At 33.1% G+C, this 15,366-nt stretch overlaps 1 protein-coding gene across 2 annotated transcripts in view; it reads left to right on the top strand.

Moving 5' to 3' along the window:
• Nucleotides 1-15,366, top strand: part of KLHL1 (kelch like family member 1) — a gene marked incomplete at both ends in the record, with an annotated part of 390,611 nt that overhangs the window by 308,633 nt on the left and 66,612 nt on the right. For both annotated transcript variants that reach the window (XM_081214996.1, XM_081214995.1), the window contains one exon: nt 5,241-5,465. In XM_081214996.1, the coding sequence (XP_081071122.1) occupies nt 5,241-5,465 (225 nt within the window). The remainder of the gene's footprint in view (nt 1-5,240; nt 5,466-15,366) is intronic.

Genomic DNA, 15,366 nt, shown 5'->3' with positions numbered 1-15,366 from the left:
ATAATAATTATCATTTGGACAATAACAATCCATCTCATTCAAAATTAGTATGATTCTTTGTATTCATTCAAACTGACATTATTCAACAGAGTTTTACTTTTTTTCTTTATCTAGATTTTTAACCTATTTTTCTGATTTTATTTTTAGGTAATTTACTTTTAGTGGTGCTATTTAAATAGGTTCTTCTGTTCTTTACACAATCTGGTTATTTTCATTTTTAAAAATTGCATGGATTTTTGTATTTTACTTATTTTCCAACTTCCAGAAATTTTAAATTTTTTCTGATTTTAAAGATAATAATTTTTAATTATTAAGGTGGACCATTACATGAAATACAAATAATTAAAATGATATTCCATACTTTTGTTTCCCTTGGTTATGAGCCAATAAATTGACATCCTTTTGTATTTCTTGCTTTTAGTGAAATTAGTATAAACTAAGCAAAATGCTTGATTTTTGAGATGTATATACCTACTTCAAAATCTAGCATTAAGCTTAATGATATATATACATTTATATCTCTATACAAATCTTCAGCTTATGATGGGATTACATGTTGATAACCCCATTGCAAGTTTAAGGTATAGTAAGTTGAAAATTCATTTAATACACCTAACATACAGAACATCAGAGCTTAGCCAAGCCCACCATAAACATTCTCAGAACACTTACATTCGCCTACAGTTGGGCATAATCATCTAACACAAAGCTTATTTTATAGTATAGTGTTGAAAATCTTATGTAGTTTTTTGAATACTGTCTGAAAGTGAAAAACAGAATGGCTGTAAGAGTTATCAGTTGTTTACTCTCGTGATCATATGGCTGACTGGGAGCTGTAGCTCACTGTCCTGCCCACCTTCACAAGAGAGTATTGTACTGCATATTGCTGGCCCAGGAAAAGATTAAAATTCAAAATTTAACTTACAATTTCTATCGAATACCTATCACTTCCACACCATCATAAGTCAGAGAATTCATAAGTCAAACCATTGAAAGTCGGGGACTGTCTGTACATAGTTATTTATCAGTTTATTATCATTTTACAAATATTTATACTGGGGGGGATGTAGAATTTCATTGGTTGTTTATTTGGTGCACATGAAAGTATTTTGATGATTATGGAATGTTACAATGCCATCCTAATAAAATATAACAAATTACCTAAAAAGTAAAGACTTCTATTTGTGCTTGAAAAATATTTTCTCTGCAATAATACTTTTTTATATAAGTGTAAGAATGTTATCTCGAAGTTATATTTTTCATAAGTATGTAGATACAAGAAAGTCAATGAAAATTTTATTCTATGAAAAATTCAAGAAATAAGTAATTTTTATAATAATACCTTCTTTAAAGCTTGATGTCTTAAGTATCATGAAACATATATTTTGCTTTAAAAACTTTTCAGAATGCTTCTCAATATTTACTGTTTTCTTAAAAAGAATACATCTGACTAATTTAACCTTTTACAAATGATTTTGCCATTTTCCAAATGGCATCAGGATCACCATTATTATTGGGCCAAAATGCTCTTTAGTCATTATATAATGTGTTTTTTTTTCCAATAGCTATAAGTGATTGCTCTATTTGAGTTAAAACAATTTTTTTTCTGGTTATTCTTTCACTATCAGTTATTGCCATTTTCAACTTCCCCAGATCATTTTGACTTGTAGGTTTGTAACAAGTCTTGAAAATCAAGTAACTAAGCTTATTAGCATTGTATTAAAATTATAGTAAAAAGGCTCTGTGAGAATACCTGAGGTCCTTTCTGTTGAGGTGAATAAGAGATTTACATTGTTTCTTGGATATTTTTTATGGCATTTGTTTTGTCTCTTCAGAAAACTCCTATCATTTTATTCTGTGTTGTGTTCAAGTTAAATAAGATTGCTAATTATTTGAATTATAGATATGGAATAAGTCCTGCTGTCTGTAATGCCAAAATAGAATGTGCAAGTATTTATTCCTATTTTTCTTCTCCAAATAATCACATTTGGCTGTATGAATGAACAACTCCAAAGAGACCCAGAACCACACTTTAATAACATCTTGAGCACTTATTCTCCGTTTTATATTTTGAGAAAGGAGCCTGCTATTTGTTTTGTCATGAGGAAAACATTTTTGTAGTCATATTTTATCTAATACCTTCTAGTAATGTTATTGAACTTGGAAAACAAATGCCTTATAATTTTTTTAAATGCAAATTAAAGTAAACTCTATTGCTGCTGTAACACATTGCCATAAAGACCTGTTTAAAACAATTGCCATCTTTTAGCTCACAGTAGGTCAGAAGTCCAGGAAACACGCCTGAATTCTCTGCTCAAGATCTCAAAAGGCTGAAAACAAGGGGGTGGCGAGGCTGTGTTCTCATCTGCAGCTGGAGGCCATCTTCCAAGTTCATTCAGATTATTGACAGAGAGTTTATGAAAGCAGTCTGGATGCTATTGTGCCTGCAGTCACACATTTTAGAGTTGTGCCTCTGCTTTGCAGCTATTTGAGATAACCAGAGATGGTTTCATGAACCCGAGAGTAACTATGTCTTAAAATAAACTTTCTTTTTTTTATTTCTTTCAATGTACTACTTACCAGCACAGTAGCCCACTCTTGTTCATATTCTGTTTTTAATTTATGTAATGACAAATATTGCCTTTACTTTAAGGAACAGCTCAGGATAACATTGCTCAGAGAGAATGGCTTTGTCCTTCTTCCTCTAACTCGGGAAACCACCAAGGGAATACATACACTCTTATAAGCAAAAGAAAACAACAGAACTCACAAATTGATAAATTTTTAAAAGTATAATACAGTTGGGAAGTTAATACAGACAAATAATGAAGTATGCTGGTGAGAAAATACCTTAAAGAATATTAACACTAATAACTTCCATTAGAAAAAGAGCAAGCATATTTTTAACTTTGTGATCATTAAAAACTGGACAAAACATTTATATTACAGTCTGAATAAGAAAATAATCAACTTATTGGTTACTATAAGTAAGCTCTACAAATCAAGAACTCTTTGTTTTGTATTATGAATCTTTTTTTGACTAAGCAAAATTGAAGAGTGGAGTGAAAATAGATCTTCTCTAGAGCCTCCTGAAAGAAAAGAAAACCCTGCCAACACCCTGATTTTAGCACAAAATGTAATTTGAACTTCTGACCTGCAGAACTGTAAGATAATAAATGCATGTTTGTTAAACTGCTAAATTTGAGATAGTTTTTCTCAGCAGCCATAGTAAATTAACACAGCTTCTAAATTCAAAAAAAAAAAGGAAAAGAGGAATTCACTCCTATTTCTTATGTAGCAACTTTAGAATAAAATATATAGGTCACCTCTGAAAACTGCAGCTAGAGGAAAAGAACTGTAAAAGTAAAAAATCCTGCCATGTGTTGAGGTTGTAGACACATCTAGCTTGTTTCAATGAAACTTTGAAACTCAAAACAATTCCTCACTTTCCCCTTTTTATACCAAAACCTTATATTGCTCAGAGGCCCTTAACCTCACACATTCTCAATGATTTTCTCTGAGAAGTATGAATGTACCTTAAACACCCTGCAAAGAATTTGACCAAGGTTTTGGAGAAGAAAGTAGTGGAAGATATTTACTTCCAGACCTGCCAAATACGTGTCTCTTGGGATTGGGTTAATTAGGATTAGGTTACACTATTTCTTCTGCCATGATTTGTCGAGAGTTAGTCATAAGAGAGAGGTATTTGCATACAACTCAATTTTTAGTTAGGCATTCATGGAATACCAATGCTATCAAGCTTTGAGAATTCACATGACCTTGACATTATTTAATACTTTAGTTCACCTTGGAATTTCAATTTGTACATATTTGAATAAAACATTTAACATATCAATAAAACATAATAAATACATTTAAGCATAAAAGAAGCACTTTTGTTTAAATAATATATCTTATGTTACTAAACAGTATCAAATGACTTTTATGAATATTTCAGTTTATTTTTATTCTAAAAATAATAATAGTCTTATAATACTTCATGTTTAGTTGTATGAAAATTAGCTCATATGTTTAATAACTTCAAAAAAACAGATTTAATTCATTCTAACTCAGTATTTATATAGTTACAGCGCTGTTACTTTTGAATAAAAATTGAGCATAAATTATACCATTTTACTTCAATTAGCAAAACTTTTACTGCCAAGTTGTTTATATTTATTTAGTTCATTTCTGGTTATGTTCTACAGAGTAAATGAGTCCCCTGAGGAATGTCTTCCCTAGTTTGCAAACTTGTAATACATTACAAGTAAAACATCTTTAGTACATAAGTGAAAGTACACAAGAATGTTGACTTGTAAATGTAGGGATATTTAATTACTAAAAATGAAACATAGCTGAATGTGAGTGTAAACATTAAGATCAAACACTGAAGCAAGATCAGTGTTTGCTGGTTTATATTTTATATAAACAGTTTTGAACTAGGTCAAGGTAAATATTTTTAATGGGAAATGTTTAACTGAATCCCTTAAAACATACCTCATCAGCAATTTAGCTTATTCTTTCGATTTCTATTTTATTAGTCAGATCTACTGCATTTTTTCAAATTTATACATAAAAAGCTTTTAGGAAAGATAAGCTATTTTGTTTAGAGATTTTAACAGTTGATAAGGATAGAAGATCATTTTATGTCTCTAAATTCTATTGCTATTTTCCGAATGCATTTTTTAAAAATAAGGTTTAAAAAAAAGCACAGCTGACATTTGTTTACATATCCTAAAATTGACTTTTAAACCCTTCTGCTATTTAAGGCATAAGACAAATTTAAAGAGAAATTTGGTAAAGAATTTATTAACTTCTCTTCACTTTTAGAAATTATACAGATAACATACATAGCTTAGCTATTTAAAAGGGCTTTAATAAATGTCTTTTTAAGCTAGGATTATGTTGTTTTTTTAATAGCAAATAGTGATAAAGGGAAGTTGTAAAATCTACTCCCAGAACTGTGTCATGCCCAACAATGATTCTATTGAATCAATAATTTAGCATGAGACCATTATGTAATTCAAACAAGCTGAACATATGTGTCTATTTTATCATTAGTGTCTGCCAAGAAGAGAAAATAAAGTACTTATATCACTTCATTTTTCTGCCATTTTTTTTCTTCAAGAAAAATGAACATGACAAGAATGTTTTCACATCCTACATTTGTACAGTGTCTTGGGAAGATTCTTTGTTGGATTAGTAGTAAATGGTGACTATGTGATTTTATGTTTTGTCAGGAGCTACAACCATAGAGAAATATGACCTCAGAACAAATTTATGGATCCAGGCAGGGATGATGAACGGCAGGAGACTGCAGTTTGGTGTGGCTGTTATTGATGACAAACTCTTTGTAATTGGAGGTCGAGACGGCTTAAAGACATTGAACAGTGTTGAATGTTACAACCCCAAAACCAAGACTTGGACTGTCTTACCACCAATGTCAACACATAGGCATGGTCTAGGTAAGATTCTTACTTTATTGATATTATTTTTAGAAAATATTTTATTGATAGTAAAAATGTATGCTAAAATATAGTATTACTGTCATCAATTATCATTAACTTTAGGTAAATTGTGGGCTTATTTGGAGCATATATATGTTTTTAATTCTTGATATTTTCCTGTGTTAACCAATATGCATTAAACTGTTGAGAGTGATGTTAAATATACAAAGATGAGTAGATATCAAGTTATTCTCAAAGTTTTCACATTCTGATTTTCATACAACATGTAAAATTCATTTGGTATGAAGAAAAAAATGCAGAACTATCATGGAGAGACCAGAGTAATGCAGCCTAGAGGAAGAAACAGTTAATATGAATTGAGGAAAACTTAATTAAGGTGGCTCGCTCCTATGTTACTGGACAGACAAATCTAGCTATATCTTTGTACTTAATTGATTCCATCTTGAAAGGTCCATGGAGAGCGGGCAACACAGGTTTAGAAAAAGAGTGACACATCAATAGGCACCAGGGGTCAATATGATAGGATTCACTCGATCTCTACTATGGAGTAACTTGGAGATGGGGAGAACTATATTTGGATTCAGATGTTCTGGGTGTGACTTTTGAACCTACCATTTAATATTGTCATGATTTGTGCCCAGCAGTTAAACTATGAGCCTCCGTTTCCTGATTTGCCACTGATTCAAGGTTATTAATTAGATAAAAATCTGAGGAAGATAATGAATATGAAATCACTTGTAAATTGTAAAATCCTATACAAATATTTGAAAAAAGAGTAATTTAACAAAGATAGTTCCTGAATTTGTACTTCTTATCATATGGATTGTAAGAAGTGCTAATTAGTTTTTTTGAAGACCTGAAATAGGCCAGATAGTTGACTAAGTACCTTTCATATATTTAGAAATACGCATTAGAAAGATATTGAAGTTTAATTACAAATGTACTGATTTAGACATTCATAGGTAAGCAAAATTATAGGGTATTTCAAAAACAAATATTGATACTTCAATTTTGAGATCTTCAGCACTGCATTTCTTATTCTTGTCTGTCACCATCTAAGAAAAATTTTAAAATGAAAATAAATAAAATAGCTCTGACCTAAAGCAACTTACTTTTTGTTCTTCTGGTTTACCTCCTCTTTCTTCAGTTTGCTCATTAGCAAAATTAAGAAATAGTAATAAATGTTTGGGAAATTTTTTAAGCTCTAAAAGTTTGTGTTTTAAATAAAAATTGTATAAATATTTTAAATCATATAGCCCCCAATTATAATATGGAAAATATGAACAACAAATCATTTTCCCAGGTAATATTATCTAAAAGTTTTCTTATATATATTTTCAAATAGATTGAAGAATTTTGGCTTATGTGTCCATGTAAAAGCTCTATGTATTGCTTTTATTAGCAAGCTATCTAACTACCTATGTTCCTGTTTGGGGGAAATATACAGAATAAACACACTGGATTGGAATTTTTGGAATTTAATGTCTTTCTTCCTTTTTTAGACAATTCAGTTCCTTTCTATTAAGGAATTCTAAAGTTCAATTAGGTAGGATATTTGTATATCAAGAGAACATACTTGAAAACATTTCACCAAGAATACACCTTAAGTGGTATAATTTTAGATGTTTAAAGTATATAATGTTATGGTTTGCCTCAAATACTATCACATAGCCTGCTGACCCTTTAGGAACCAGTGCTGAGCAGGATGGTAATCGTAGATACTGTCTTTTAGTCTGTCTTATTTTGTAAAGAATCCATTGTGGAAGTAAAGCTGTATAGAAAACTATATGACCCAAGTATCAAACACATCTGATATATAATACAGCATTTCTCACAAATTTTAGTGACCCAATACCAACTCTAGTAATCCACTATTTTCATGCTTAAGCCTCTCCTGTTTTGTTTTTTTTCTGCTTCAGTTCCATTATCAAATAGCTCACATCTTCTCCATATCTCATCCATTGACTTCCTCTGTGATTTACTTCCTAGTGGTTATTGCTTCCTGTCAGTTTTTTAAAAATTCTCCACTACAGTACTCCTCAAGATCTTACCTGATTGAGTTAATAGGTAAAATTATGGCATAGGGCATCATTTCTTGGGACAAATCTCATCTCAAAGAGACTCATAGATTGCTAGCAATGCCCAGTACATAGAAAACTGCCTTTGACTTGGATGCCAATCCAAGGTCCAATTAGTTGAAGCCAGACTGACAGCAAAGTCTTGTTATCAACAAATTATGGCAAGATCTGAATGGACACAGCTGATTAACTGCCTGGCAGTATGCAAAATGCAGTAGCTCTTTTGAAGAGAACAATATGGCATAGGAATAAAAACACAAATCAAAATTTCCTCCAAGTTATTCCCCCAAGGCAGTGCCATGAATTTTTGGCTTACTCAGGAAGTAACAACTGACTCTGTTCCTCTAATCACTATACTATGACTCTTCCTTCAGTGTAATAACCAATATTGGGTTTGAGTGTAAACCAACAGCCATCGGTACTAGTCTTTTATTTGTTCAGAAATTAGAATGTACCTTTTTATTTGTCATAGTTAAAAAATACCTACCTTGTGGTATGCAGTGAGATTGCAATATTGCCTATGTATCCCATATTATACATTCAAGTGACAAGGAGCTAAAGTAAAATTTTAAAATATAAAATAAAAACTCAAAATAATTTCTTTGACCTATATAGCTTTCCCCCACCTTATTTCTTTGAAAAAAAAAAGAAATCCTTACATGATTATGCGAGAAAGCCACATGAGTTCTTCTGTTGCTAAGGTTGAATATGTGGCCAAAAATGTTTCATAGCAACCAGTAAATGAAGAACACTTCTTGTGCTGGAAAAAATAGCATATAAAATTGTATTCATGTTAAGTCTGTGACATCAGGGAGTAATGCATTTATCTAGAGAATGAAGATAATTAAGACTACAGTTGTCTCACTATGCTGAGTTTTTATTTTAGCATTATGTCTTTGGAACACATAATTCTATATATCATGTCTTCTTTCCCACCACATTTTACATTGTATAAAATTGAAAAAGGCATTACTACCATCCACTGTTTGCAATTGTCATTTTAAGACAAATTGATAAAACAGTTACATAGCTAGTGTATATTATGGGTTTTCTATATGCCATGCTCCATGTAGTATGATAAATATATGGTAGGGGTTGTTTTATTTTTGTTTGTTTCATTTTCAATTGAGATAAAATTAAGTGTTAAAGTATAGAATTAAGTATTTTTGAGTCTTTTCACAGAGTTGTGTAGCCATCACCACTATCAAACTCCAAAACATTTTATCATCCTGAAAAACAACCTTGTAAACAATAGTAGTCGTTTGTCATTGCCCCATCTCCCTACACCCATTAGCAAAAATTAATTTATTTTCTGTCTCTATGGAATTGCTAATTTTGGACATTTCACATAAAGAGAATCAAAATTTGTGGCTTTTTGTGTATGGTTTCTCTCACATAACATAAGGTTTTCAAGATTCATCCATTTCATAGCCTGTATTAGTACTTCATTATTTTTCTGATTAAATAATATTCCACTTTAAGGAGTTGCCACATTTTTTTATCATCTTTGTTGGAGTATAATTGCTTTAAAATGGTGTGTTAATTTCTGCTTTATAACAAAGTAATTCATATATATATATATATATATATATATATATATATATATATATATATATAATCTCCATATCTCCTCCATCTTGCACCAGCCTCTCACCTTCCCTATCTCACCCCTCTAGGTAGTCACAAAGCACCAAGCAGATCTACCTGTGCTATGCAGCTGCTTCCCACTAGCTATCTATTCTACATTTGGTAGGATATATAAGTCCATGCCAGTCTTTCACTTTGTCCCAGCTTACACTTCCTCCTCTCTGTGTCCTCAAGCCCATTATATATATCTGCATATTTATTCCTGTCCTGCTCCTAGGTTCTTCAGAACCTTTATTTATTTATTTTTTTAAGACACCATATATATGTGTTAGCATACGATATTTCTTTTTCTCTTTCTGATTTACTTCACTCTGTATGATAGACTCTAGGTCCATCCACCTCACTAGAAATAACTCAATTTCGTTTCTTTTTATGGCTGAGTAATATTCTATTGTATATATGTGCCACATCTTCTTTATCCATCTGTCTGTCAATGGACACTTAGGTTTCTTCCATGTCCTGGCTATTGTAAATAGAGCTGAAATGAACATTGTGGTACATGACTCTTTTTGAATTATGGTTTTCTCAGGGTATATGCCCAGTAGTGGAGTTGTTGGGGTAGATGGTAGTTCTATTTTTAGGTTTTTAAGGAAGCTCTATGCTGTTCTCCAGAGTGGTAGTATCAATTTACATTCCCACCAACAGTGCAAGAGGGTTCCCTTTTCTCCACACCCTCTATAGCATTTATTGTTTGTAGAAGTTTTGGTGATGGCCATTCTGACGGGTATGAGGTGATATTTAATTGTAGTTTTCATTTGCATTTCTCTAATTATTAATGATGTTGAGCATTCTTTCATGTGTTCATTGGCAATCTGTATATCTTCTTTGGATAAATGTCTATTTAGGTCTCTTCTGCTCATTTTTGGATTGCTTTGTTTGTTTTTTTGATATTGAGCTGCATGTGTTGCTTGTATATTTTGGAGATTAATCCTTTGTGCGTTGCTTCATTTGCAAATATTTTCTCCCACTCTTAGGGTTGTCTTTTCATCTTGTTTATGGTTTCCCTTGCTGTGCAAAAACTTTTAACTGTCACTACATCTCATTTGTTTATTTTTGTTTTTATTTCCATTTCTCTAGGAGGTGGGTCAAAAAGGATCTTCCTGTGATTTATGTCATAGAGTGTTCTGCCTCTGTTTTCCTCTAAGAGTTTTATAGTGTCTGGTCTTACATTTAGGTCTTTTATCCATTTTGAGTTTATTTTTGTGTATGATGTTAGGGAGTGTGCTAATTTCATTCTTTTACAGGTAGCTGTCCAGTTTTCCCAGCATCACTTATTGAAGTGGTTGTCTTTTCTCCATTATATATTCTTGCCTCCTTTATCAAAAATAAGGTGACCATATGTGCATGGGTTTGACTCTGGGCTTTCTATCCTCTTCCATTGATCTATAGTTCTGGATTGTGCCAGTACCATGCTGTCTTGATTACTGTAGTTTGTAGTATAGTCTATAGTCAGGGAGCCTGACTCCTCCTGCTTCATTTTCCTTTCTCAAGATTGCTTTGGCTATTTGGAGTCTTTTGAGATTCCATACAAATTTTGAAAGTTTTTATTCTAATTCTGTGAACAATGCCATTGGTAGTTTGACAGGGCTTGCACTGAATCTGTAGATTGTTTGGAGTAGTATAGTCATTTTCACAATGTTGATTTCTTCAATCCAAGAACATGGTATATCGCTCCAGCTCTTTCTATCATCTTTAATTTTTTCATCAGTGTCTTATAGTTTTCTGCTTACAGGTCTTTTGTCTCCTTAGGTAGGTTTGTCCCTAGGTATTTTATTCTTTTTGTTGCAATGGTAAATGGGTGTGTTTCCTTAATTACTCTTTCAGATTTTTCTTTATTAGTGTATAGGAATGCAAGAGATTTCTGTGTATCAATTTTGTATACTGCTACTTTACCAAATTTATTGATTAGCTCTAGTAGTTTTCTGGTAGCATCTTTAGGATTTTCTATGTGTAGTATCATGGTTATCTGCAAAGAGTGACAGCTTTACTTCTTCTTTTCCAATTTGGATTACTTTTATTTATTTTTCTCTTCTGATTGCTGTGGCTATAACTTCTAAGCTATGTCGAATAATAGTGGTGAGAGTGTGCAACCTTGTCTTGTTCCTGATATTAGTAGAAATTGTTTCAGGTTTTCACTTTTGAGAATGAGTTTGGCTGTGTGTTTCTTGTATATGGTCTTTATTATGTTAAGGTATCTTCCCTCTATGCCTACTTTCTAGAGGGTTTTTATCATAAATCGGTGTTTAATTCTGTCAAAAACTTTTTTCTGCACCTATTGATATGATCATATGGTTTTTATCTTTCAATTTGTTAATATGGTGTATCACATTGATTGATTGATTTGAGTATATTGAAGGATCCTTGTATTCCTAGGATAAACCCCAGTTGATCATGATCCTCTTAATGTGCTCTTGGATAGTGTTTGCTAGTATTTTGTTGAGGACTTTTGCATGTATGTTCATCAGTGATATTGGCCTTTAGTTTTCTTTCTTTGTGACATATTTGTCTAGTTTTGGTATCAGGGTGATGGCAGCCTCATAGAATGAGTTTGGGTGTGTTTCTCCTTATGCTAAATTTTGGAAGAGTTTGAGAATGATAGGTGTTAGCTCTTTGTTAAGTGTTTGACAGAATTCGCCTGGGAAGCCATCTTGTCCTGGGCTTTTGATTGTTGGAAGATTTTTAAACACAGTCTCAATTTCACTGTTTGTGAGCAGTCTGCTTATATTTTCTATTTCTTCCTGGTTCAGTCTCAGAAGGTTGTGCTCTTCTAAGGATGTGTCCATTTCTTCCAGGTGTCCATTTTATTGGCATATAGTTGCTTGTAGTAATCTCTCATGATCCTTTGTATTTCTGCAGTGTCAGTTGTTACTTCTCCTTTTTCAGTTCTAAATCCATTGATTTGAGTCTTCTTTTTTTTTTAATGAGTCTGACTAATGGTTTATCAATTTTGTTTATCTTCTCAAAGAACCATCTTTTAGTTTTATTGATCTTTGGTATTGTTTCCTTCATTTTGTTTTTCATTTATTTCTGCTCTGATCTTTATGATTTCTTTCCTTCTGCTAACTTTGGGATATTTTTGTTCTTTTCTCTCTAATCCTTTTAGTTGTAAGTTTAGGTTATTTATTTGAGATGTTTCTTCTTTCTTGAGGTAGGGTTGTATTGCTATAAACTTCCCTCTTAGAACTGCTTTTGCTGAATCCCATAGGGTTTGGGCCATACTGTTTTCATTGCCATTGGTTTCTAGGTAGTTTTTGACTTCCTCTTTGATTTCTTCAGTGATCTCTTGATTATTAAGTAATGTATTGTTTCACCTCCGTGTGTTTGTATTTTTTACAAATATTTTCCCATAATTGATATCTAGTCTCATAGCGTTGTGGTCGGAAAAAAATACTTGATAAAATTTCAGTTTTCTTAAGTTTACCAAGGCTTGATTTGTGACCCAAGATATGATCTATCCTGGAGAATGTTCCATGAGCCCTTGAGAAGAAAGTGTATTCTGTTGTTTTTGGATGAAATATCCTATAAATATCAATTAAGTCCATCTTGTTTAATGTATCATTTAAAGCTCGTGTTTCCTTATTTATTCTTATTTTGGATGATCTGCCCATTGGTGAAACTGGAGTGTTACTGTCCCCTACTCTGAATGTGTTACTGTCGATTTCCCCTTTTATGGCTGTTAGCATTTGCCTTATGTATTGTGATGTTCCTTTGTTGGGTGCATAAATATTTACAATTGTTATATGTTCTTCTTGGATTGATCCCTTTATCTTTATGTAGCGTCCTTCTTTGTCTCTTGTAGTAGTCTTTATTTTAAAGTCTATTTTCTCTTATATGGGAATTGCTACTCCAGCTTTCTTTTGATTTCCATTGGCATGGAGTATATTTCCCATCCCCTCACTTTCAGTCTTTATGTGTTCCTATGTCTGAAGTGGGTCTCTTGTAGACAGCATATATATGGGTCTTGTTTTTTATCCATTCAGCCAGTCTATGTCTTTTGGCTGGAACATTTATTCCCTTTACATGTGAGGTAATTATTGATATGTATGTTCCTCTTACCATTTTCTTAATTGTTTTGAGTTTGTTATTGTAGGTCTTTTCCTTCTCTTGTGTTTCCTGCCTAGAGAAGTTCCTTAAGAATTTGTTGTAATGCTGGTTTAGTGGTGTTGAATTCTCTTAGCTTTTGCTTATCTGTAAAGTTTTTAATTTCTCCATTGAATCTGAATGAGATGTTTGCTGGGTAGAGTAAGCTTTTTGTAGGTTTTTCCCTATCATAATTTTAAATATTTCCTGCCACTCCCTTCTGGCTTGCACAGTTTCTGCTGAAAGATCAGTTGTTTACCTCATGGGGATTCTCCTGTATGTTATTTCTTGTTTTTTTCCTTGCTGCTTTTAATAATTTTTCTTGCATTTAATATGTGATAGTTTCATTAATATGTGTCTTGACATGTTTCTCCTTGGATTTATCCTGTATGGGACTTCTGCACTTCCTTGACTTGATTAACTATTTTTTTCCCCTTATTAGGGAAGTTTTCAACTAAAATCCCTTCAAATATTTTCTCAGTCCCTTTCTATTTCTCTTCATCTTCGGTGACCCCTATAATCCAAATGTTGTTGCATTTAATGTCCCAGAAGTATCTGGGACAGTCCTCAATTCATTTCATTCTTTTTTCTTTATTCTGCTCTGCAGTAGTTTCTTCTACTATTTTATCTTCCAGGTCACTTATCCGTTCTTCTGCCTCAGTTTTTCTGCTATTGATTCCTTCTAGAGAATTCTTAATTCCTTTATTGTGTTGTTCATCATTGTTTGCTCTTTAGTTCTTCCAGGTCCTTGTTAAAAGTTTGTTTTATTTTCTCCATTCTATTTCTAAGATTTTGTAACATCTTTACTATCATTACTCTGAATCATTTTCAGGTAGACTGCCTATTTCCTCTTTGTTTGTTTGGTCTGTTGGGTTTTTACCTTGCTGCTTCATCTGCTATGTGTTTCTCTGTCTTCTCATTTTGCTTAACTTACTGGGTTTGGGGTCTCCTTTTTTCAGGCTGCAGGTTCGTAATTCCTGTTGTTTTTGGGGTCTACCAGAGTGGCTAAGGTTCTTTCAGTGAGCTGTGCAGGCTTCTTTGTGGAGGGGACCAGTACCTGTGTTCTGGTAATGAGGTTGGATCTTGTCTTTCTTCTGGTTAAGTCTGTGTCTGGTGGTTTGTTTTGAGGTGTCTGTGACCTTCTTATGATTTTAGGCAGCCTTCTGCTAATAGGTGGGGTTGTGTTCCTGTCTTGCTAGTTGTCTGGCATAGGGTATCCAGCACTGTATCTTGTTGGTCGTTGAGTGGAGCAGTGTCTTAGTGTCGAGATGGAGATCTCTGGGAGTGTTTTCACCATTTGATATTACATGGACCTGGGACGTCCCTGATGGACTCATGTCCTGAACTCAGCTCTCCCACCTCAGAGACACAGGCCTGACACCCACGTGGAGCACCAAGACTGTCAGCCACACTGCTCAGAAGTAAAGGGAGAAAAATGGAAGAAAGAAAGAAAAACATAAAATAAAAGTTATTAAAATAAATATAATTATTAGAGTCTTTTTAAATTGAAAAATAACAAAAACAAATTAAAAAAGTAAGAATGGGTTTTCCCTGGTGGTGCAGTGGTTGAGAGTCCACCAGCCAATGCAGGGGACATGGGTTCCTGCCCCGGTCCAGGAAGATCCCACATGCCATGGAGTGGCTGGGCCCGTGAGCCATGGCCGCTGAGTCTGTGCATCTGGAGCCTTTGCTCCACAACGGGAGAGGCCACAACAGTGAGAGGGCCATGTACAACAACAACAACAACAAAAAAAAATGTAAGAATGAAAGAAGAGAACAACTAAACCAAAAAACAAATCCACCAATGATAACAAGCACTAAAACGTACACTAAAAATAAATAGAAAAAAGAAAAAAAACTGACAGACAGAACCCTAGGACAAATGGTAAAAGCAAAGCTATACAGACCAAGTAACACAGAGAAGCATACACATACAGACTCACAAAAAGCGAAGAAGGAAAAAAAAATATTTATATTGTTGCTCCCAAAGTACACTGCCTCATTTTTTGTATGATTCATTGTCTATTCAGATATTTCACAGATGCAGGGTACATCAAGTTGATTGTGGAGATTTAATCCACTGTTCCTGAGGC

This window comes from Mesoplodon bidens (genome assembly GCF_964165515.1).
Source record: "Mesoplodon bidens genome assembly, chromosome: 17".
Classification (NCBI taxonomy): domain Eukaryota; kingdom Metazoa; phylum Chordata; class Mammalia; order Artiodactyla; family Ziphiidae; genus Mesoplodon; species Mesoplodon bidens.
This window is presented reverse-complemented; position numbering and strand designations above follow the sequence as displayed.